This window comes from Gracilinanus agilis, chromosome 1 (genome assembly GCF_016433145.1).
Source record: "Gracilinanus agilis isolate LMUSP501 chromosome 1, AgileGrace, whole genome shotgun sequence".
Taxonomy (NCBI): domain Eukaryota; kingdom Metazoa; phylum Chordata; class Mammalia; order Didelphimorphia; family Didelphidae; genus Gracilinanus; species Gracilinanus agilis.
Window position 1 is genome coordinate 134,340,600 of NC_058130.1, and position 23,943 is coordinate 134,364,542.

General features: G+C 43.8%; 1 protein-coding gene, 1 long non-coding RNA gene and 2 other non-coding genes across 4 annotated transcripts in view; 3 read left to right on the forward strand and 1 right to left on the reverse strand.

Moving 5' to 3' along the window:
- The first annotated feature begins 1,701 nt into the window (after positions 1-1,701).
- LOC123230900 lies at positions 1,702-4,706 on the forward strand. Its single transcript, XR_006505092.1, has 3 exons — positions 1,702-1,887; positions 3,821-3,858; positions 4,087-4,706. It is a non-coding gene; the product is annotated as an uncharacterized LOC123230900 (long non-coding RNA).
- On the forward strand, positions 3,646-3,729 carry LOC123232789. Its single transcript, XR_006505294.1, has one exon. It is a non-coding gene; the product is annotated as a small nucleolar RNA SNORD60 (small nucleolar RNA).
- On the forward strand, positions 3,897-3,979 carry LOC123232788. Its single transcript, XR_006505293.1, has one exon. It is a non-coding gene; the product is annotated as a small nucleolar RNA SNORD60 (small nucleolar RNA).
- Positions 4,707-8,397: 3,691 nt separating the features above from the next.
- The window catches only part of RAB26 (RAB26, member RAS oncogene family), a 30,450-nt gene continuing 14,904 nt past the window's right edge, over positions 8,398-23,943 (reverse strand). The window contains exons 3-9 of the mRNA XM_044657086.1: positions 16,815-16,856; positions 16,624-16,690; positions 16,176-16,228; positions 10,322-10,387; positions 10,028-10,084; positions 8,919-8,995; positions 8,398-8,500 (exon numbers count right to left, since the gene is read on the reverse strand). Of these exons, the coding sequence (XP_044513021.1) occupies positions 8,398-8,500; positions 8,919-8,995; positions 10,028-10,084; positions 10,322-10,387; positions 16,176-16,228; positions 16,624-16,690; positions 16,815-16,856 (465 nt within the window). The remainder of the gene's footprint in view (positions 8,501-8,918; positions 8,996-10,027; positions 10,085-10,321; positions 10,388-16,175; positions 16,229-16,623; positions 16,691-16,814; positions 16,857-23,943) is intronic.

Consider the following 23,943-nt stretch of genomic DNA (forward strand, 5'->3'; position numbering starts at 1 on the left):
ATGCCCTGTGCCAGGCTGCTAACTCACACATACTTTGGCAATGGCTTAGACCAGTTAACAGTCTAGATATAATTCAGTTTAAAGGATCTGCATTTTCATACAGAGACAGCCCAGACCACATAGCTCCTCAAAAATACCATGTAATCGGGGCAGCTGGGTAGCTCAGTGGATTGAGAGCCAGGCCTAGAGACACTTCCCAGCTGTGTGACCCTGGGCAAGTCACTTGACCCCCATTGCCTACCCTTACCAATCTTCCACCTATAAGTCAATGCACAGAAGTTAAGGGTTTAAAATTAACAAAACAAAACAAAACAAAACAAAACAAAACAAAAAAAACATGTAATCTCAACCTGGGATAGAAAAGATTTCTTCTCCCCATTCCCAAGTTAGGGAAGCCTTGGTAGCTCAGCCTCCAGCCTGTTAGGATCTTTATCTATTTACCCCTTCCTAATGCCATAGTAGCTCTAACCACTACTTCTCCCAAACAAATCTGTAGTGGCCCTGCTTCATCCTCCTCCCAAGGCTATGAATGGGCTGTACCCACCAACCAGTAGGTGAAGACAATGACCATCCTCTTTTCTTAATCCAATAATGTCCCAACCCACTCCAGCCTGAAATTCCGCTTTATCTTTCCTCTCCAGCCTGTTATTACAGCATCCCATCCCCATCCTTGAACAGTTTTGACCCCACTGCCTGATCCCCTTCATTAAGTCTGAGACAAGCTTAATCTTGCCACAGCCTGCGAGGGTCCTGCTAGTCTTAGCCCTTCCCCAAGCTTGTGATGATCCTGAGAAGTGAGGGGCAGCGCTGACTCTCCAGCCTCTAGCCTAGTTCTCTCTTTTCAGTGAGCGACGGGCCAAGGACCCTGACCACCCCATCCTCAGTCTCGAAGAACGTGACAGCGCCCACTTCTCTCAAAGATGGGACGGCCAGATCCCACCAACCCAGCTAGAGGCGGCTAGACGCCCCCTCCCAGTCCTGGGGTGGCCCCGACCTCCTCCAAATCCCTTTCTCGTAATCTGTGACAGTTAAGGGCGGCTGCCAGGTCCTCGGGGAACATGCAGCCCATCAAACGCCAAAAGTGTCTGGCCCAGCGTATGCTGCCCCGTGGGGACTCACCGGTCAGCTGCTGCCCGAAAGCGAAGGTGGCGGAACAAGCCCCTTCCTCCGGGCACATAGTGACCCCCTTAGTCCTCCTCCCCCTCTTGCCGGGAAGGGGGCGGGGTGCGCGAAGCCGGAACCGCGCGGAAACCGCGCTCTCTGGAACTTGTAGTCCTTTCGCCTCATCGACCTCGGTCGCCTCTGAAGAGGATTCCTTGAAGAAAACTACAATTCCCGGTGGCACATGCGTAACCAGTCGTGATTGGAGATAGCAAAATCACTCTATGTTACAATTTGGATTTTTATTGGCTTTGGTTCACCGGCCGTCCCAATCAGACCCAATAGAAGGGCAAAGGTTCTGTTCTCGTGGTTGGAAGTGGCCCTGCTGAGAAAGCACGCTAGCTAGCGTCAGATTGGCGAACTAGAATCGAAATTGACTGCCAGTGAGCCTGAGAGCTGCGGAAACCACGGGGCCGAGGGCCAAGGGGCATTGGTGGGCGGGTACTTCCGTTAGAGCTAGTCCAATTGCGAAGCTAGGAAGCTGGTCCTCTATAAAAGCCAGTAAGGCGGGCTTCTCTTTCTTTCCCGGACTTGCGCGACCTCCTGTCGGAGGTAGGATTAGTGTTGTCCTGCTGTGAATTTCAGCTTGGATCTGGCCCCTTTCGGCTCGGAGTTCGCGGCCCTTCTTTCCTTACCTTGCCATAGGTCCTAGGAGCGACGGCCAAAATGACCCATTCTCTCGTAGGTGGAGCTTTGCCGCGGCGGCAAGGCCACCAGACTGACGAGGTGAGCGGGGCCTCTGGGCCAGCGCAGGCCACGTGGGCGGGCTCCCACTACTATAGGCATGGGAACAAATCTTAAAGGGATTACACTGCTCCTTTTTCGCTGCCCGACCGCTTGGGAAATTTGGAGAAAGAGACCGAAACTTGCCAGTCTTCCCTCTCCCGACCCCAAAAAGCATTTTCACTTATTTAGAATTTTTGTTTGCTCTGCGGGAGGCCTGGTTCTGCGATTTGGAGATTAAGATCATTTACTGATTGATTGGGGACTCCGGGAATCCTGCTCTTAAACTGAGAATGAGAATTCCTTTCCACCTCCCCCTAAACTTGGGGCGTGTGGGAACAAACACGTTTTCGTTGCTCGAGAGTAGTTCATGGTCTCGGGCCCCAAAGTTTTAGAACTTTGCTCCAGACGATCCAGACTAGAGGAACTAGGTACAGAGCAGGGATTGGCTTTGACCTTTGTAATCCTAGTACCTTAGCACAGTATATATATATATTTATATATATAAAGAGCATAGTAGGCTCTTTAGTAAACTGCTAGGACCAGATATCCCTGGGTGCCCAGGTGGAGCAGCTCAATATCTACCTAGTTAGGGAAATTAGACTGGGCGAGTAATCTTGAGTGTGACTTTTTAGTTTAAATATTTTTTTTTTAAAGCCCTTAACTTCTGTTATTGGCTCCTAGGCAGAAGAGTGGTAAGGGTAGGCAATGGGGGTCAAGTGACCTGCCCAGGGTCACACAGCTGGGAAGTGGCTGAGGCCGGGTTTGAACCTAGGACCTCCTGTCTCTAGGCCTGACTCTCACTCCACTGAGCTACCCAGCTGCCCCTAAACTTTTTTTTAATTAAAATTTTCCATGGTTACATGATTTATGTTTTAATTTCCCCTTCATCCCCCCCCTCCTGCCAACGCACATTTGGTTAATCAAGACTTATTTACATATAATTGATGATATAATTGATAGTTGCTTTGGTGTGATCCTTTCCAGTCTAAATCCCCAATCATGTCCTCTTCAACCCATGTGTTCAGACAGTTGTTTTTCTTTTGTTTCCATTCCTGTAGTTCTTCCTGTGAATGTGGGTAGTGTTCTTTTCCATAAATCTCTCAGAATTGTCCTGAGTCATTACATTGCTGCTAGTACAGAAGTCCATTACATTCTATTTTACCACAGTGTAGCAATCTGCTTCTTTCACTGCATCAATTCCTGGAGATCTTTCCAGTTCACATGGAATTCCTCCAGTTTATTATTCCTTTGAGCACAAGAGAATTCCATCACCAGCATATACCACAATTTGTTCAGCCATTCCCCAATTGAAGGGCATTCCCTAGTTTTCCAGTTTTTTTTTGCCACCACAAAAAGCGCGGCTATAAATATTTTTGTACAAGCCTTTTTATGTATGATCTCTTTGGGGGGGTACAAACCCAGCAATGGTATGGCTGGATGGAAGGGGAGGCAGTCTTTTAGCACTCTCTGGGCATAGTTCCAAATTTCCATCCAGAATGGTTGGATTGAGTTCAGGACTGACTTTTTAGAGAGCTGTTAGTATTCCGTTTATTTGCTGCCATCTAGTGGGAGAACACTGAAGGAAAATATTAGCCCTAGGGATATCATTTTTTCTGTTTTAAGTTAACAGCTTACCTGATCTCAGCAGGCCCCAGAAGTTCCACAATTACAATTGAAAGTATTCTCCTTCTCTAAAATAAGCATCTACCCCTTAGTGAACTCCACTTAATTATCTTGGGCCATTTGCCACATCTCGGTAGCCAATGATGAAATCCACATTTCTGACACCTCGTATGAGTATTGCCAGTACCAATACTTGATTATGCTTAAGATCTGAGGCTGCATATTTTGTCAATTATTCTGCAACTGCAATTTATTTAAGAGTTTTATTCAGGTGAATTGTAGGTAATAACTGCACTGTTTATACTTTTAGGTATACCCTATGCTGTGGATGAACTTAGTACCAAACAGGTCAGACTTTTTAATATTTTTATTTTTGTGATAATCTGAGCCGATGATGAGACATTTACATTTCTGACACCTCGTATGAAACCTGCATATGCAGTTTGATTATATAGCAACCCTGAGGCTCAATAAAGATTACAATTCATTGGGCATGAATTGAAAAATGGGTGGCAGAAAATTATCAGCCTATCAAGTGTTCCTTCTAAATATGTGGTGGATCTTTTTCATTTCTAGATTCCACGAAGATAGCAAGCTACAATAAATTTCTCTGCATTTCTATTCTGTGTTGTTGGTAAGTTAAAGATTTAGAGCTGGGAAAACCCTATACTCTTAACACATTTTGGCAGAATGCATATAGATAAACTAGTGAAAAGAAGTAATTCCATAGTAGCAGTAAAGGGGCACCTGCCATAAAAGAGGCATTTGATTAGACTCTGACAAGAGCTAAAATTGGTCAGAAAGAATTCATTTCTGTCTCTGGCTTGTGGCCTTTACAGGCATAGTCCCACAATGGAGTCTGTTCAAATATGTCCATGGGCAAATTCCAGGGCAATCAGTTAGCAGAGATGATGGTGGTTCTCTTTTGGACTGTTTATCCTTTCTCCCTCAATCTATTGCCCTGTGTCTTAATTAAATATATAATTTCTGTTATATGATATATATTTATACACTTACAATACTTGTTTCCCTACCAATGTTAGGGAAATTGGGGAGAGGGAGGACATTACTCACCTTTCTATATACCACTTCCAACTATGCCATGCTTAATGCAGTTACCTGGCATGTTTGAGTTTGCAAGGAACTTATGTCTGAGCTCAAGCTTAGACGGTATTCCTAGTTTGTATTATTGGCATCCACTGATTACTGTTTTGATATATATTATATCATGTTATAATTGTATGTTTAAGTTCTGAATAAAATGAAAATTGGTAAATTGCTACTTTCTGGCATCTTATCACTGTATGCGCCATTGATATTTATATTGGACAAGACCTGTTAAACTATAGGCTTGGTGGCTCAGTGGAAGAGTCGTGATGGGCCTGGAGTCAGGAAGACCCAAGTTCAAGTTGAACCTCACATACTATACTGGCTGTGTGATCCTGAACAAGTCACTTAACCCTTTTGTCTCAGTTTCTCATTTGTAAAATGAGCTGGAGAAGGAAATGGCAAAAACACTCCAGTATCTGCTAAGAAAACTCCAAATAAGGGTCATGAAGAGGAAGGCATTACTGAAAAACATTCAAACATGAAATATCAGAAACATAAGGGATCTCAGTGGCTATAGTAGTACAGTCCATAGTTGAATGAGAATCTCCTCTACAATCTTCTGAGCCATGTAGCTTCCCCCGCAAATGATATGATTTTCATTGCCTTCTGAGTGATCGATTTTCTTAAGAGTTTGGAAGATCTATTACAGCTATTAGAAACTGCATACCGGAACACACTCACACACACTTCGATAGGGCTGTTCTAGCAGAGGGTGGGGAGGCTCAGTGGAGAGAGGGAAGGGAGCAACTCTGGCTCCTGTGTCCACAGAAGGGTCTGTTTATGCTCTGTTTGCCATCACAGGTCTATTATATTACTTCCCCCTTCATCCCACTTTCCTTCAATTGATTTGCCTAAGATCATAATAGACCAGTATTTGTTTTGAAGTATTTTTTAAAACACAGGAAATGCATTTCTTTTGCTGTTCTTGTTTCCTGGCTAGTCCTAGAAAGAGATAGGCCATTTACAGCAGTCCCTTACGAGTTGTGCCCTTCAAATTTTCCTGGACTATGTGCCAACTAGAAATGGCATATGGAGCCAAATTTATGTTCATCCTCTTGTGAATTATTTATGGAGACGAGTGAGCTCTTGGGCAGTCTTTTTGGGAGGTTGCCATTTAAACTATTACAAGGAAGCAAAAGGGTAAGTACACAATTTAGGTTGGAAGCAGGTTTTGAGTGGGCATATCCCTTTTACTGCATGCCCTTGGTAGAAAGTTTAATCTTTACCTTGAGTCATAAGTTATCTTGATTTGCCATAGTTTTAATTTTTAAAATTTATGTGCCAAACACAAAACACAACATTGCTCTTAAAAAACCCAAGAAACGTTTATTGACAGCATTATAGAATATAATATCCATGAACAGAAGGGCCAACAAGAAGTTTGTACAAGGTCAGGGGAACTTCCATTTTTGTCTCAGCAGCACTTCATGATATAAAAGCTATCATCAGACAGAATATAGCATGACCACTGAATTTACAGCTGTTGATACTAATGAACCTTTTTTAATACAAGGCAAAAGCTTTGTTTCTTACTCTTCAGTCTACTTTCCTGGTGTGGATGCTGTCTTATGCTATTTAAGCTCCTGTGAAATTCAGTCATTACACTGTTACCATCAAGGTGACTTGATTAAATAGAAATAATTTCAGGACCTTGTTACCCTTAATGTTCAGGTCTTTTTTTGGTGAGGCCCTGAAACTTGATCAGAGCCCACATTTTCGACCAGTATTCCAAATTAGACTTGGTAAATTAGAGAATTGTTTCCTAATTACCTATAAAATATTCTATGCAGTCTCCACATAAATGGAGTTTGCTGGTGAATAAGGCTCCTCTTAGACTTGTTTCAATAGCATACCCCCAGTATCATTTTATTTCCAAGCCCCACCAAATGGTTTCAAGTGATGGTACTGTTTAAGTCAGTGAAAACAGGGTTTTGTTTTTCAGTTTGTCTTAACTGGAATGTATTCTTGTGAAGGAGAGAACAGTTCTCTTTCCATTAAGGGGGAAAAATAGCCTTGTGGCTGAGCCTATTTTAACAGGCTTCACCATGGGGAAGAATTGGGAGACTTGGTTTAAGGGCCAGCTGGGTGACCATCTTGGATAATATGAATCTGATTTATCACCCATAAATGGAAAACCTTGCCTATTTGAGGATTATTGAGAGGCTTGATTGGGATGACAAGAATATATTTAGAAACTTTAAAAAACTACATTTGTAAGTTAATTTAAGGTCATTACCCATGACCTTATCCTATTTAAGAACACCAAAAAAAAAGATGCTGTTTCTCAATTCCTAATAGGAAAATACCTCAAAGTACTACCATGTAGGTTATCTTTATTATCTATACCTGGTTCCTAAACTTATTTATCACCTCAAGGAATAAAGAGGATAAATACAAACCTTGTGTACATTTATCCTCTTAGCAAGAGTGGAGATTGGCACTCAGACTGGAACTACATCTTCTATTCCAGTTTGCCAGCATTCAGGGCAGCTCAGGTTTTTGTCAATGATTAAGTGCCTACTAAGTGTCAGGCACTCTGTTAAGCACTGGGAATACAAAAAAGGCAAAAGGTGGTCCCTGCCCTCAAAGAGCTCACAATCTAATAGTCCAAAGGATACAGGTCCATCAGGTCCACTAAACACAAAACTAGAGTCCCATTTGGTCAGCAGAGTAGGGTTCCAAACTTGAGACCTCCCCAAAGGTGCGAGGGAAGGAGAGAAATAATATTGAAATGCTAGTGTTCCCAATTCTACTTGGGACAATTTAGCCCTGTTTACCCTCTTGGAGGTTCCACTTGAACTTTAATCCTGGGTACCCTGGTAGTGGGGAAATATAAGCCCTACCTTTGTGGAATAGTTGAACAGTAGATGAGTCTGAAATTCATCTGTAACTTTGTTTTCTGGCATTATAATGAAAGCAAATCTTGAGGCTCTTCCGTGATTGTCCATTCCAACAAATTTTGGGAAACCACAACCTTTCTCTTTATACTCAATAGCTTTATAAGGAGGGATTTCAAAAGAAACCTTGAGAAATCAAATAAATAAAAAACAGGATAGAAACCACACATTGGAAGATATTAGGGAGGAACAGCAGCAAAAATTCAGGGAACCAGTGCCCCTATTATGGAAATTTGCCAAGTTGGACCCCTGCATGTGGTGGGTGAAACTCAAGTTCATTGAAAGCCAGTGAGTTAACATGTGGGAAAGCCAATTGGTTGAAATTACAATTTTTTTTTTTCCTGGAAAAGCCAGTAACCTACAGTGAGCAGCTGGACAAGGACAAAGGCATGTCCTTTTTAGGGCTGACCCTTTTATCTTCTGTCTGTAAACAGCTTTGGCAAAACTCATTTGGTCAAGAGAGATGCTTTATGAAGGGAACATGCCACACTGAGCATCCAAAACCGATGAGATTCAGTACCTTTGTCGGCATTACCTTACAGAGCCAGGGAATGAGTTTCCTGACCAGCCAAAAAGAGAAGTTACTGAACCTTAATTCCAGGAACTGAGTCTGGAACTAGTTGTCCCAGCACCGTGTTTCCAGGCAGGTCTAGAACCTTGCTGGTTCAAAGTCATCTCCCTTCACTGTTCTTTTCCCTCTAGGAGAATCGTTTCTCCCACCCAGTTTGCTGTCCTTTTATCTGCACCTCCCTTCTTTCACCTTTACAAAGAGTGACACACAACAGACATGCATAGACTGTCCACAAGAAAGGTGGCTCATGGGCACTGGAGCACAGTCACCTGTCCCTGGGCAGGGTTCAAAGGCTTGAGGAACTCCAGGTCAGGGGCGGCAACAGCCTGAGCCTCGAACTTCTCTCTTCACATAGTCATGCAATTTGAATTTGGGTTCACTGGGCAGCTTCATGGACCTGTGCTTCAGTTCCCTGCAAGGAGAGAGAAATGGAAGGCAACTAGAATGTGCCAGCTAGCATTCATCTTTGGACTCGGACAAGTTTGCTTGAGCACATACATGCAAGAGTCAAGCCAATAACTGCCATAAGATACTTTGCATGTATGCAAATGGTAGTGTTGGCCTCTCTTCCCCCCAAAATGTAAATGATATGGGCAGAGAAAGCCTGGCTGGGCCATGGGCCATGGGGAGGACTAAAGCTTAAAAACCTATTTGAGCAAATGAGCAGTAGATCCAGGCCACCAAGGACAGGAAGTGTCTTAAATCTTCAAAGAACAAAATGGCAAGTCAAAAAAAAATTGGTGCATACCCCCATAAACATTCCCATGCACATGTCCAAGTCAGAAAGAAAGACCCAAAATAGAGAGGGGGAGGAAAAAGAGGGCACTTACTTTGCAATGGCCTTAAAGGCCAAATCCACATTCAGGCCTGTCTTGGCGCTCGTCTCCATGAAGGGCACCCCATACTCCTGCAAAACATGCTTGCCAGCTGGAGGGGAGGTAAGGGAGCAGAGCATCGGGCGGGCAGGCCCTCCTGTATAATCCTGGGGGCCTTTAGGGTAGGGGGATGGTTCACCACCAAAAGCCCTGGGGTCTCTTAAGATCATTCCTCACTCTCAATAGCTGCCTTCCCCATGACTATTCAGAGAATTTGTAGACTCAAAAGAATTCTGTCCCAGGGACATCTGTCAATGAGTTCTACTCAGCCTAAGTTAGAGGAGGAGGATGTGCTGACCAGCATTCTCCATACCCAGTCCTGATACAAGAATTGGGGTCTTTTGGCAAGGGACTAAGGAGCTTGCTTTTTTTGTGTCTCTTCTCCCCACTTTAAAAAAAAAAATAGCCTTTACTTTCCATCTTGGAATCAGTAATGAGGGCTGGTTCCAAGACAACAGAGTAGTAAAGGCTGGGCAATGGAGGTTAAGTGATTTGTCCAGAGTGACACAGCTAGGAAATGTCTGAGGCCATATTTGAACCTAGAATTTCCCAGTTTCAAGTCCTGGCTCTCAATCCCTTGAGCCACCTAGTTGCTTCTCTGTCAATTCTTAATTCCCTCCTCAGCCATAGGCCTTAGTATTCCATGCCAATGGGCTTGGCTACAAGCACAGGGATATTACAGCAGGCTTCATATGTCCCATTTTGCATTCTTATACTACTGTTTTTTCTTTAAAACCTACCCTCAGATTGACCATATTTGACAGAATTCAATATTCCACATCCATAGTCCCCCACCTCTTTAGCAAGAGGAGGGAAGTATGTTTTATCATCTGGGACCAAGATAGGTCACTGCAATTAGAGTTTGGTCAACAGCCCACTGGGGCCTTTGCATATTTGTTTCTAACAGTGAGTCATCCTATTTCCTAGAGGACCAAGTCACCAAGCTGGACATAAACAAGAGCTGGTCTTGGCTCACTGCTGCCATTGAGTATTTCTGTTAGTTGACCTATTTCTATCCACCCTCCCCCCCCCCCCCCAATTAAACACCCAACAGGTGTGCTCACCTTGGCCAACTTCTCCCCATCTTCCCTTTTTACCACTCGCTCCTGGGTAGAGTCCACCTAAAATGGTGTGCAAAGAATAAGAGTGCAGTGAGGCCTTCTGGGCTTCTTGAGGGACAGAAAAGGCTTTCTAGCCATCAAGGAAGCAATGCTCAGCTGAGTCTGAATGGCAATCACCTGCCAACAGATACTAAAAACAGTCTGCTGGCCAGGAAGACTTAGGGCCAAGACCTCCAAATAGCCAAGCTCTGCTTTTTCCCCGGCCAAGGTCCAGTGTAGGCCACAATGGACACCTACCTTGTTTCCCAATAGCATAAGCACCACATCTTTCTGTGCGTATTCATGGATCTCAGTCAGCCAGGCCTACAGGGAAAGAAGGGAAACTCTAGTCTCTATCCTAGAAGTTTACCCAGAAAGTGACCACCCTTCCTCCCCCAACATCCCCAAAGCCAGGTCTCCATGACTCCCCGGCCAACTTAAGCCACTTCCCCAGAGTGCCTATTATTATTATTTTTTAAACCCTCACCTTCTACCTTACTGTATATTGGTTCTAAGGCAGAGGAGAAGTAAGGGTTGCACAATTGGAGTTAAGTGACTTGCCTAGGGTCACACAGCTTGGCAGAATCTGAGATCTGTTTTGATCAAATCTGTTTGAGCCCAGAACCTTCCATCTCCAAACCTGGAACTCTACTGTGCTACCTAACTGCCCTTTGCCTATTAGTTTTTAATCAACAAATGTTTCTGAAATGCCTACTATCACAAGTCCAGAACCCCGCCTCCAAAAAGCTACTATGTGCCAAGTCTCCCTCACCCCTTATAATAAGGACCTCCTTCCCTCAGACTTCATAGAGCTCATTATTTTGTATCTCTCTACTCCACATAAAATATAACATTGTGTATTGTGATCTAGCTTCCTACCAGCCTGAAAGCTCCAGGAAGGCAGCTTCTGTGTCTAAATTCTGTATGTCCATATATAATCCCAAACCATTAAAGTCTTGTTTCTCCTGCTTTCTCAGTAGGTGGTGGTAGGTGAGGTGGGGGGAAGAAAAGGGAATGGGGAGAGAATTCAGAACAGAAAAGAAAAGAAAATGGAATTTAAAAATTAAAGGAAAAAAATCCTCAATATCTCCTTCAGGGCTAAGCAGCATGCCCTAGACATAATAGACACTTAGCAAATGTTTGAATGGACACCTTCATCTGGCACTTTTATGAGTTAGAAGGCATTTTATAGATAATCTCATTCAGTCCTCACAATCTCTCTTTGGTGGTGTCTACTGGTAGTGTCAGCATCCCCATTTGACAGATGAGACAACTGAGGTTCAGAGGGATAAATAGCTCTCCCAAGACCACACAGCTCATGACAGTGCTAGGACTCAAACTCACTCAGATCCTCTGACTCCAAACTCAGTTTCTCCTCCGCCATAACTCAGGAGATAAGAGCTCTGACCATATCCCTTCTGCTCTACTGGGGAATTGACCTTTATCTACAATACTTCCTCTAGGAGTAAGTTTAGAGGCTATTATACTTTTTTAGTGCCTTTCTACCCCCTTTTATACCCTGGGGGAGCCAGGTAAATATATATCCTGCTCAAATGATGAAGAGATTCCCTCATTGTAACTGGGAGCTAGGGAGTTGGTGGGAATTCTGGGAAGATTTAGGAGGAATCTGTAAAATGTAGGAATGGGACTTAATAGGAGAGGACCTCTGATAGTGTAGATAAAGTGCCTGGCCTAGAATCAGGGAGATTCCTCTGCCTGAGTTCTAATCTGGCCTCTGACACTTATTAGCTATGTGGCCCTGAGCAAGTCATTTAACCCTGTTTGCCTCAGTTCCTCATCTTTAAAATGAGCTGGAGAAAAAGGAAATGGCAAAATAATCCAGTATCGAAGGGCAGCTGGATGGTGCAGTGGCTAGAGCACTGGGCCTGGAGGCAGGAAAACTTGAGTTTAAATCCAGCTTTAGACATTTAGCTATATGACCCTAGGCAAGTCATTTAACCTCTGTTTGCCTCAGGTTCCCCATCTGTAAAAAATGGGGATAATGATAGCACTTCCCTGGGCTGTTGTGAGAATCGTGTGAGATGATCATTGTAAAGCACCTAGCACAGTAAGTGCTATATAAATGTTAGCGATTCTGGTTATCATTGTTGATATTACTTAGGATCACTCTACCTCTTCCCCCTTTCCTGTGGGCTACAAGCAAAAGCCTAGACTTGAAATCACCACTAGATGGAGGTGAAGAGACATTGGCACAAAGCTGGGGCTAGTCGATGAAGGATTTGGGGAGGGGAGAGAGCCTGGGCACTTCCTGAACTATGGGGCCCAGATGCCCTGCCTTGGCCAATACAGATCCCGTCTGGCTCCCATCTTTCTTCTGGGCTAGAGCCAAGGAGGAGGATGAGTCTTCTGATCCTCCAGGCTTTGGTGTCTGGCTTGGGCTTGGGCTACCTTCTCAAACCTCCAAGCACCACTGTGGGAAGGAGCTAGAAAGTTCACCCAGGGCTAAGCATGGAAACCATCAGATCTCTTGTCTGCATCGACTATGTTCACGGCCCAGCTCCACTTACAGTCAGCTTATCCTGTTAGAGAAGGCATCTTATGATTCCTTTATGCGTTGTACGTTCAGAGGATTTTAGAATTGGAAAGGACCTTAAAGAGAACACGTGGGGGCAGCCAGGAGGCTCAATAGAGTGAGAGCCAGGACCAAAGTCCGGAGGTCCTGGGTTTACATTTGGTCTCAGATACTTCCTAGCTGTGTGACCCTGGGTGAGTCACTTAACCCCCACTGCCTCTTCTGCCCTGGAAATGCACAGTATTGCTACTAAGATAGAAGGTAAGGATTTTGGTTTTTAAAGAGAACACCTAGTCCATCCTCTTGATTTTCCCCGAGAGGGTGAGTTGAGTAGACTGGTCTCTTAATCAGGGAAACCTGGATTCAATTGCTATCTACTAGATATGTGGCCTTGGATAAGTTGAGGTAACCTCTCAGTACCCCAAGAAAACTTTGTAAGGTTATAATATGTTCCCCAGGGGCCACTGAGTTTATTTAGTGAAAGTTCCTCACAGAGAACTCCCATGGCAGTTGAAATCACAGGCAGGTCAGTTAAAAAACCCACCGTAGTATAATTAGCTACATTCCAGGTTCGGAAAGGTATAGATCTACAAGGGACCTTACAGATTGTCTAGTCAGCTGTTCACCTGGAGTCTGTAAACTTGGCTTTTTAAAAAAATATTCTAATAATAGTTGTTGTTGTTCAGTCATTTCAGTCATGTCCTACTCTTTGTGATCCCATTCAGGTTTTTCTTGGCAAAGATACTGGAGTGATTTGCCATTTCCTTTTCCAACTTATTTTACATGTGAGGAAACAGAGACAAACAGATTTAAGTGACTTATCCAAGGTCACACAGCTAGTAATTTCTGAGGCTAGATGTGGACTCAGGTCTTACTGATTCCAGGCCCAATGCTCTATCCACTGAGCTAACCAGTTGCCTTTGTAATCCCATGTATTTTATTTTATACATTTAAAAGCATTCTGAAATGGGGTCCATAGGCTTCACCAGACTGCCCAAAACACACAAAAAAATGTTAAGAACCCTTCTTTCATTTAGTCTAGGCTTAGAGTACTTAGTCCAAGATCATACATAGGAAGTATGTAGAAGAGCCCTTGAATTTGAACTCAGGTCTTCTTACTCCAAATCAAGTACTCTGTTTGTTTCTTTATCCACTAACTGGTAGGGAAATAAGCTCCTCATCTTCTCTAAAGCTGTTATCTTCCCATAGTCACTAGTGCCATGCTCTACACACACTAGGCCCTAGATAAATGTGGAAATGAATGTGTTCTCCACTTCGCATTTGAAGAAGATAGATGGACGGATGTTGTAGTTGCCCTTTTTCCCCAAAATATGGTCATTTATTTTATTTTTTATTTTAAAATTTTATTTACATATTTAAAACCTTACCTTCCATCTTTGAATCAATATTATGGATTGGTTCTAAGGCAGAGGAGCAGTAAGGACTAGGCAATGGGTATCAAGTGACATGCCCAGGGACACAGAGTGAGGAAGTGTCTGAGGCCACATTTGAACCCAGGACCTCCCATGTCTAGGCCTGTCTCTCTGTCTATTGAACTACCTCACTGCTCCCAGATATGGCCATTTAAAGGGATCTCAGAGATCGTTTAGCTCAACCTCTATGAACAGGAATTCCCTCAACAACATCCCTGACGAATTGTCCTCCAGTCTCTCCTTGAAAATTCCAGTGATGGGGAATTCATTGCTTCCCGAGGCAGACAACCAATTCCACTTCTAGGCAGATCTAATCAGATCAGAAATTTATAGAACTGAAATTTGCCTGTCTCCGTGCATCTTCCACTCATTATTTCTAGTCCTGCCCTGTGAAGCCAAGTAAAAACAGGTCTAATCAGATTCTCGCCCACCCAAATGCCCTTCAAGAGCTGCAGTCATGGGCTCCCTCCCCTCTCTTCCTTTTTTTTCTCCAGTTGAAACATCCCTAGCTCCTCCAAGAAATTAATATCTAGCATGATGTCCATTATGACCACTATCCTGGTAAGCCTCTTTGAGATACTCTCCAGCTTTTCGATACTTTTCCTAAAATAGGATGTTAGGAATTGACCATTCCAGGCTGGTCAATCTCCATCTTCTTGTCAGACTCACTGCAACCTACCTTCTCAGATCCACTATGCCCCCATCCAACCACCTCTCATCACATCTCTGACTCTATCTCTCCCTTAAGTGAGATTTTTATTTGTTAGAAATATGGATCAGGAAGCAACTAGGTGGCTCAGTGGATTGAGAGCCAGGCCTAGAGATGGGAGGTCCTGGGTTCAAATCTGGCCTCAGACACTTCCTAGCTGTGTGTCCCTGGGCAAGTCACTTAACCCCCATTGCCTAGCCCAGTGATTCCCAAAGTGGGCGCTACCACCCCCTGCTGGGTGCTGCAGCGATACAGGAAGGCAGTGATGGCCACACTTTTTTTGTATTACATTCTATTCTGAGTTCAATAAATAGTTTCATAATTTCCAGGGGGCGCTAAGTAATATTTTTTCTGGAAAAGGGTAGTAGGCCAAAAAAGTTTGGGAACCACTGGCCTAGCCCTTACCACTCTTCTGCCTTGGAACCATTATACAATATTGATTCTAAGATGGATGGTAAGGGTTTAAAAAAAAAAAAAAAGGAACATGGATCAGAAACACTGTTCCAGAAAGGAAGCTCTCTGACCATGTCTCCTCCCATTCCCAACTCTGTCTGAGCCCAAGTACCTCATCCTCAGTCCGGAGCCTGCCCAGTCCCTCTCCCCTATTTAAAGATTCAGGAAAGAGATTTCTGAGCCTGTCTTTGTGGGCTTAACATCTTCCCTCTCTGTGAGAGTCAAAGGGGTGTGCGTATCTCAAGTCACCTGGATGGTAGCTGGAAGAAGGTCACAGGCCGTTGGGGGGAGGGTTAAGAGACAAAAGACTTGGTTTGAAGATTAGGGAGACACAATATGGGGGGAGAAAAAGGCAAGGGGTTTGGGGGACATGGCATACATAGGAGGGGAAAATCATCACAGGTGTGGCGTGGTGGTGGAGACACAGAATAAAGATAGAAAAGAGATCATGGGACTTAGAATGAGGAATTTGTGGGCAAAGGAGTTGAGAAAGAGGCTCTGATTCTCAGCCTGTCCTCAGAGTCTCCAAAAAACCTGGTGTTTGAATTCTATGAGAGGAAGAGAAAAAGGCTGACCCCGTCACTGCACCTCCATCTGCTACCTAGGAGGTTTCTTTCCTATTGCCAATGTCCCAGTTTCCTGGACTCCACTCGCCATATGTCCATATGCTTTCCTGGCAAACACTGAAATAATATTTGCTGTCACTCTTGCTTGACTGACCCTTGGTGGGCCTGGGTGTGTCAAGGAAGGGGGCAGAGTCCACCCCCATTGCAGCTTCTGTTCAGAGCTGTGTGCAGGCTGGGTCTGGGTAAGAAGGGAAAGAGAATGGGTTCGCTGCAAGCACAGTCTTAATATAAGCTCAGCTGGCCCTGGCCCTCGCCACATTCATCTCAGTGAGCTTGTGGGCACTCGGGGGTCATATGGTCCCTCCCCCTGCCTTGGGGTGGAAGCTTCTGGCACAAAACCCCCTCCCCTATCACTTACTTGGATGTTGTCAAAGGATGCTCTGTTAGTGACATCATAAAGCAGCAGGAGAGCTGTGGGGAGAAGGAAAGGGATGTGAACGACTCACAGTCAAGTCACCCATCACACCTCTCTCACATGATGCCTACCTCATCCTAGTCTATTCACACACCTCAGAAGCAGCGACCTGACTACCCCATGAGGATATCTGAGATTCTGAGAGCCCAGGATCAGCCCTTCCCTTTTCCCCAGGTGTCTGAGGGCCATCCCCACCCCTGGGGGAGGGGGGGGCTCTAGGGCTCCATACTTTCCCTCACTTCCCTCCCCACCCTCCAACTCTGTAAGAATAAGGGCTGCTGCTGCATATCCTCGTAGATGGGGATCCAAACTAGCCCTCTCACTCGGCTCTCTTGCTTGGGAATGGCTGTTCAGGGGATGGACTAAGAGGTCCCTTGGGCCCAGAGCTCACCATGGGCATCCCGGTAATAGGCGTGGGTCACACTTCTGAACCTCTCCTGCCCAGCAGTGTCCCAGATCTGAAACCCAGAGAGGCCATCAAGCCAGAGACACCATCCCACCCCCCCAGAGCCCTAGGGAGTCTCCACCCACCCCCACCTCCAGCCTCTGCTCCCATTGCCCCAGGGCCACATCTCCACTCACCTGGAGCTTTACTTTCACCCCATCCACATTCAAGACTTTATTCTGGAAAAGTAGAAAAAATCTCTCCCCCAGGAGAGATACTGGGCTCAGTTCTAGAGGCAAAGCCAACACAGTCTGAAGAGGTTCTAACCTGATTCCGGGCCCCCCACTAGAAGAAGCCTGCTCCATAGCTCTCTTGGCTTTTCTGCAAGATCCAATCCTGCCATTTTGCCCTTCCACATTGTAGTACCCCTCCCTCCTACATGATTTCTCAGTGAAATCATTATAAATTATATGAAGGGTTTGTGTTAATTCCTTCAATAGCAGGGAATAGAATCCAAATGGAGATCTGAGCTTGATTTCTCTGGGTCTAAGTGTTCTCATCTGTAAAATGGGATTGCCATACCTGCTTTGATGACTTTGCAGGTTCATTACCAGGATCATGAGAGACTCTGAACTTTTTAAATGATAAGATGTCATAGAAACTTAGTGTGCTATTGTTATTCTCTAAAAATAGCTATAATACAGCAATGCTAGAATCCAGAGCAAGGCTGAGGGACTTATGAAAAAGAAAACTAGCCACATTCAGAGGAAGAACTGTGGGAGGAAAAACAGGAGAAAAACAACTGCTTGAACACATGGGCTGATGGGGATACTATTGGGGATGTAGACATTAAACGATAACTCTAGTCCAACTATCAATAATATGGAATTAGGTCTTAATCAATGATACATGTAAAACCCAGTGGAATTGTGCGTCGCCTAAGGGGGGCTGGGGGGCTTTGGGGAGAGGGAAAGAACATGAAACATGTAACTATGGGAAAATATTCAAAATAAAAATAAAAAAATAAATAAAAATAGCTATGGTAAAGCCCTAGAGAGGAAAGAAAAGATTCTTTCCTGCCTGCCCTCTTGCCTCCAGGGAGCACTCCTCAATTCTACTCAGCCTGGGAATAGGCTGAGACTCTCAGGCTGACCCCAGATGTGTTTACTCTCAGCTAAGGGTCCCTCTTTGGTCCCACATGGCTGGAGGCTCCCTCTGGGCAGAAAGGAGAAGCCACTTAAGGTATTAGGTAGGATAAGGTTCATCCTAAACTCCCAAAGCCATCAGGCCCAGAGTTCTGATACTGGGAATGGGTGGGGGATGAGAAGATATATGGATAAACAGATGGGCTTCCTGTTCACACTTATGCCAGCTCACATTCACCCTGTTTCCCAAAGGTGTCTAAACTGAGACCTCACTCAGGGAAGGAGCTAGGAAAGAAGCCAACTGAATTCTGTGCTTCCCCTCTCCTTCTCTTCTTCCTTCTTCCCCCCTCTCCTTCCTGGATCTTTATCTCCCTGTCCCCTCTCTTCCTCTTTCCCTCCTCTCCATTCCCCTCCCTCTATCCCCCCTCTCACACACACAGCAGGCATGACTACCCCATTTACCAGATGAGAAAAAATAAGACTTAGAAAGGTCCAATGACTCATTCACCATCACAGGGCTTGTAAGAGGCCGAGTTTGCATCTCTCAAGGCTGGTCTCTCATCCACAGTGCCTGTATTCTTTCACAATTCTATGTGGCTCAAGAGCCTCTAATGGCAAACACAAGGACCCTGGGTTGCATAGGTATCAATAACTACTCATCCCTAATGCCTAAAGAATTAAGTCTAAACTCAGGTCCCTACAAGAGCCTGCCTCTAATGTGCTTTTCTAGACTTGTCTTTCCTATCAAAGCACAAATTCTACTCCAACCAGGATGGCTTCCTCTCAGCTTCATTCCCCATCTCCATGCTTTGGCTCATGCTGTTCCCCTCCCTCTTCTTTATCCATCCTTCAAGGCCTGGCTCAAAAGTCTTCCCTTTTTTTTTTTTTTTAACCTTTGCCTTCTATCTTAAAATCAATACTAAGTATTGGTTACAAGGGCTAAGCAATTGTGGTTAAGACTTATCTAGGGTTACACAGCTAAAAAGTGATTGAAGGGGCAGCTGGGTGGCTCGGTGGATTGAGAGCCTGGATTAGAGACGGGAGGTCCTAAGTTCAAATCTGACCTCAGACACTTCCCAGCTGTGTGACCCTGGGCAAGTCACTTGACCCCCACTGCCTACCCTTATCACTCTTCTGCCTTGGAGCCTATACACAGTATTGACTCAAAGATGGAAGGTAAGGGATTAAAAAAGAAGAAGAAGAAGTGATTGAGACCAGATTTAAACCCAGGTCGTCCAGTCTCCAGACCTGGCTCTCTGTTCACAGAATCACCTAGCTGTCCCAAGTCCCACCTTCTTTAGAAAGTATTTCATGACCACATCAGCCTACATTAATTCCCCTCTCTCTGAAGACCCATAGCCTTCAATCTGAGTTACACACTTGGGCATTTAGTTCTCTCATTTTAACCTTCAGCCTCCTCTTCTCTTCTCATTCAATCTTTTGAGTTGCCAGAGGACAGAGCCTGGGTCAGCTTCTCCTGTGCCTTCCTCCCCCTAATTACATAGGACAAGGCACTCAGGGGCTTCACAGGCACTTAGAAATGGACTGATTCCTGTCTCAAGTTGAGATCTGTTGCAGAAATGAGAAATGAGAGTCCTTAATGCTAAATTTAAATGAGGAAGTCTCTTAATGAGGGGAGGAAAGTGAGAAGGGATAGTGTTAAGAATCAGGTTCTAGATATACCACCACCCTATCCCCAGGTAGGTGAGGCAGTTCCATAAAGGACAATCACACGATACTGTGTACAGTTATCCCTTCCACATCTTGACTTTACCCATTGTGCTGTTGAAATATTGAGGGTCAGCATAAGAAATTCAATGGGAATTTTTGGGGAGTTTCACAGAAGCTACAGATAGACCAGCAGATGACACAGAAGTTTAGAAATTCAGAAATGCATATTTAACCACCAATTCATTCATTTATTTATTTATTTGTTTTAGACCCTGACCTTCTGTCTTGGAGTCAACACTGTGTATTGGCTCCGAGGCAGAAGAGTGTAAGTGCTAGGCAATGGGGGTTAAGTGACTTGCCCAGAGTCACACAGCTAGGAAGTGTCTGAGGCCAGATTTGAACCCAGGACCTAGGGTCTCTAGGTCTGGCTCTCAATCCACTGAGCCACCCAGCTGCCCCTAACCCCAAATTTACAATAAGATACTGTAAACACAATTTGGACTTCTCTAGTATGAAAAGAGGGCCAAAAAATTTTACATGAATTTTCCAGATAAGGGGTGCTGCACCCTAATCCCCACAATGTGGAAGGGATGTCTATTGTGTAGCTCTAAGTGTATGACTCCTGATTGACTGAGAAGATCCTATAAGTGTGGAAAGACTTTGGAGGAAAAAAAAGGCATCAAAGGACTATAAAACTGTGCATGCCCCCTTTTGATCCAGCAATATCACTCCTGGGTCTGTATCCCAAATAAATTTTTTTTAAAAAGGGAAAAGGACCTATTCGTACAAAAATACACATAGCAGCTCTTTTTGTTCCCGAAAAGAATCAGAAATTGAGGCAATGTCCATCCACTGGGGAATGACCGAACATGTTGTAGTATATGATTTTTATGGAATACTAGTATGCTATAAGAAATAATGAGCAGAAGGATTTCAGAAAAATCTAGAAAGATCTACATGAACTGATGCAAAATGAAATAAGCAGAGTCAGGAGAACATTATACACAGCAACAGCAATATTGTAGAACAACCATGAATGGCTTTAGCTATTCCCAGCAGTGCAGTGATCAAAGACAATTCCAAAGGACTCATGATGAAAAACACCCTTCACCTCCAGAGAAAAAACTGATAGGGAGTCTGAATGCAAATCAAAACATGCTACTGGGGGCAACTGGGTAGCTCAGTGGATTGAGAGCCAGGCCTAGAGACCCTAGGTCCTGGGTTCAAATCTGGCCTCAGACACTTCCCAGCTGGGTGACCCTGGGCAAGTCACTTAACCCCCATTGCCTACTCTTACCACTCTTCTGCCTTGGAGCCAATACACAGTATTGACTCAAAGATGGAAGGTAAGGGTTTTAAAAACAAAAAACAAAAAACAAAAACATGCTATTTTCACTTTTTTTAGTGTTTTTTTTTTGTTTTTATTTCATACAAGTCTTCTCCACAGCATGACTAATGTGGACATATGTTGTGCAAGATCACACATGTCTAACCCAGATCAAGTTGCTTGATGTCTCAGGGACAGGTCAAGGAGAGGAAAGGAGAGAACTCGGAACTCAAAATTTTGGAAAATGAAGTTAAAAATTATTACATGTAATTGGGAAAAATAAAACATACTAAATTTTTTAAAATGAAAAAGACAGGTAAGAGAGAAGGCACAAACTTTTGAAGAGTGGAAGTCCCCAGAGCCACAGATTTGAGGGGTCTGGCTCCTCAACATGTCTATTGATTCCCATAATTTGTACCCCACAGAGACTGCTGAGAATGAACTTTCCTGGTGAGCTCATTCTCCCTTTGATTGAGTTGAAGTTTTATCTCATTCTTGAGTTGAAGAACTAATTTTCTTTTGTGTATTCTATCTCTATTCTAATTTGCATTGCTTCCTTGATTTCTGGTCACTATTTGCTTGGATAAATGTGCTTGCTTGCTATCAAAGACTATCTTTTGTGTAACTAGTGTTGGGTGGGAGAGAGCTAAGCTGGCAAAGAGTAAGCGGTTACCATCCTCTTGGGAACAACCAGAGAAAGTGTTTTGTTGTTGTTGCTGTTGAATTTTTTTTGTTTTTTAAATTCAGAACTCCTAAAAGAGCATCAATATTTATTTGCAACAAACATCTGATGGGTAATAGGTAGATATGAGTCTTTTTTCTTTTTTTAACCCTTACCTTCTGTCTTAGAATTGATAACAACTGTTGGTTCCAAGGCAGAAGAGTGGAGAGGGCTAGACAATTGGGGCTAAGTGACTTGCCTAGGGTCACATGGGCAGGAAGTGTTTGAGGTCACATTTGAACCCAGGACTTCCCATCTTCAGGTCTGCCTCTCTATTCACTGAGCCACTAGCTGACCAAGTAAGATATGATTCTAATGCAATCCTACTCTTGTAAGCATAGGAGTGAATCAGTTCCTAAAAGAGATCTTGTTTACCTAGACCTCTTCCCCTTCTGCCTAGGCCACAGTCAGTGTAATTCTAGCCGTACATGCCTATTCTCCACAAATGGTGGAAATCACAGTCTCTCAGAAGCCAGAATGGTCCAGATCCTAGATATCCGCATTTTTTATATTCATGCCACACAATGGTCAGATGTTCTATGTTAGATGGTTATATATATTAAATAGAATAAATCTAATAGGAGTGTGGTGAAGGGAAAAAACTCTAAACTTATGATTAAATGAATTATATTGGTAAAGCACTTAACACAATGCCTGGCATATAGGGCATTCTATGAGTCAAGAGACCTGAATACTAATCCCTGTTCTACCCCTTAACTCACTTGTACCCTTGAGCAAGTACTTACCATCATGGGCCTGTATAAACAATGAAATATCTGAGGTCTCTTCTACTGATTTTTTTTTAAACCATATCTTCTGTCTTAAAATCAATACTAAGTATCTACTCCAAGATGGAAAAGCAGTAAGGGCTAGGCAATTGTGACTTGCCCAGTATCACAGAGCTAGGAAGTATCAGAGGCCAAATCTGAACCCAGAACTTCCCTTTACATATGGCTCTTTATCCACTAAGCCACCTATCTGCTGCCCTGGATCCTTCCACTATTAACATTTTGCTATTCTTTTTTTTTTAAACATTTATTAATAATCATTTTTAACATGGTTACATGATTCATGCTCCTACTTTCCCCTTCACCCCCCGCACTCCCCCCACCCATGGCCGACGCACATTTCCACTGGTTTTGTCATGTGTCCTTGATCAAGACCTATTTCCAAATTGTTGGTAGTTGCATTGGTGTGGTAGTTTCGAGTCCACATCCCCAATCATGTCCACCCCGACCCATACGTTCAAGCAGTTGCTTTTCTTATGTGTTTCCTCTCCTGCAGTTCTTCCTCTGAATGTGGGTAGTTTTCTTTACCATAAATCCCTCAGAATTGTCCTGGGTTTTTGTATTGCTGCTGGTACAGAGGTCCATTACATTCGATTTTACCATAGTATATCAGTCTCTGTGTACAATGTTCTTTTGGCTCTGCTCCTTTCGCTCTGCATCAGTTCCTGGAGGTTTTTCCAGTTCACCCGGAACTTCTCCAGTTTGTTATTCCTTTTAGCACAATAGTATTCCATCACCAGCATATACCATAATTTGTTCAGCCATTCCCCAATTGAAGGACATACCCTCCTTTTCCAGTTTGTTGCCACCACAAAAAGCGCAGCTATAAATATTTTCATACAAGTCTGTTTATCTATGATCTCTTTGGGGTACAAACCCAACAATGGTATGGCTGGATCAAAGGGCAGGCATTCTTTTATAGCCCTTTGAGCATGATTCCAAATTGCCAGCCAGAATGGCTGGATCAGTTCACAACTCCACCAGCAATGCATTAATGTCCCAATTTTGCCACATCCCCTCCAACATTCATTACTCTCCCCTTCTTTCATTTTAGCCAATCTGCTAGGTGTGAGGTGATACCTCAGAGTTGTTTTGATTTGCATTTCTCTAATTATTAGAGATTTGGAACACTTTCTCATGTGCTTATTGATACTTTTGATTTCTTTACCTGAAAATTGCCTATTCATGTCTCTTGCCCATTTATCAATTGGGGAATGGCTTGATTTTTTATACAATTGCTTTAATTCCTTGTATATTTGAGTAATTAGACTCGTTTTGCTATTCTTAAGATAATCCATATAATACCTATTTCATTCTTCTTCAATGGGACTGTGATCTCATAGGTATGGGAACTCCTAGTCACAAAGATTGCAATCAGGCCACATCCCCCCATAAATCTTCCACAAGAGATCTACCCAGCATGCTGGGGGGTAGAGATGTCTTACTATTAGGAGGGTACCATTAATGGATTACCCGTCTATTATTCTTCATTATCAGCCCATCCTGAGTATGGCCCCAAATCAGATCAAAATGTAATTGGGAAATGTTTAATAAAATAAATAAAAAGTATAGGGGGCAGCTGGGTAGCTCAGTGGAGTGAGAGTCAGGCCTAGAGACAGGAGGTCCTAGGTTCAAATTTGACCTCAGCCACTTCCCAGCTGTGTGACCCTGGGC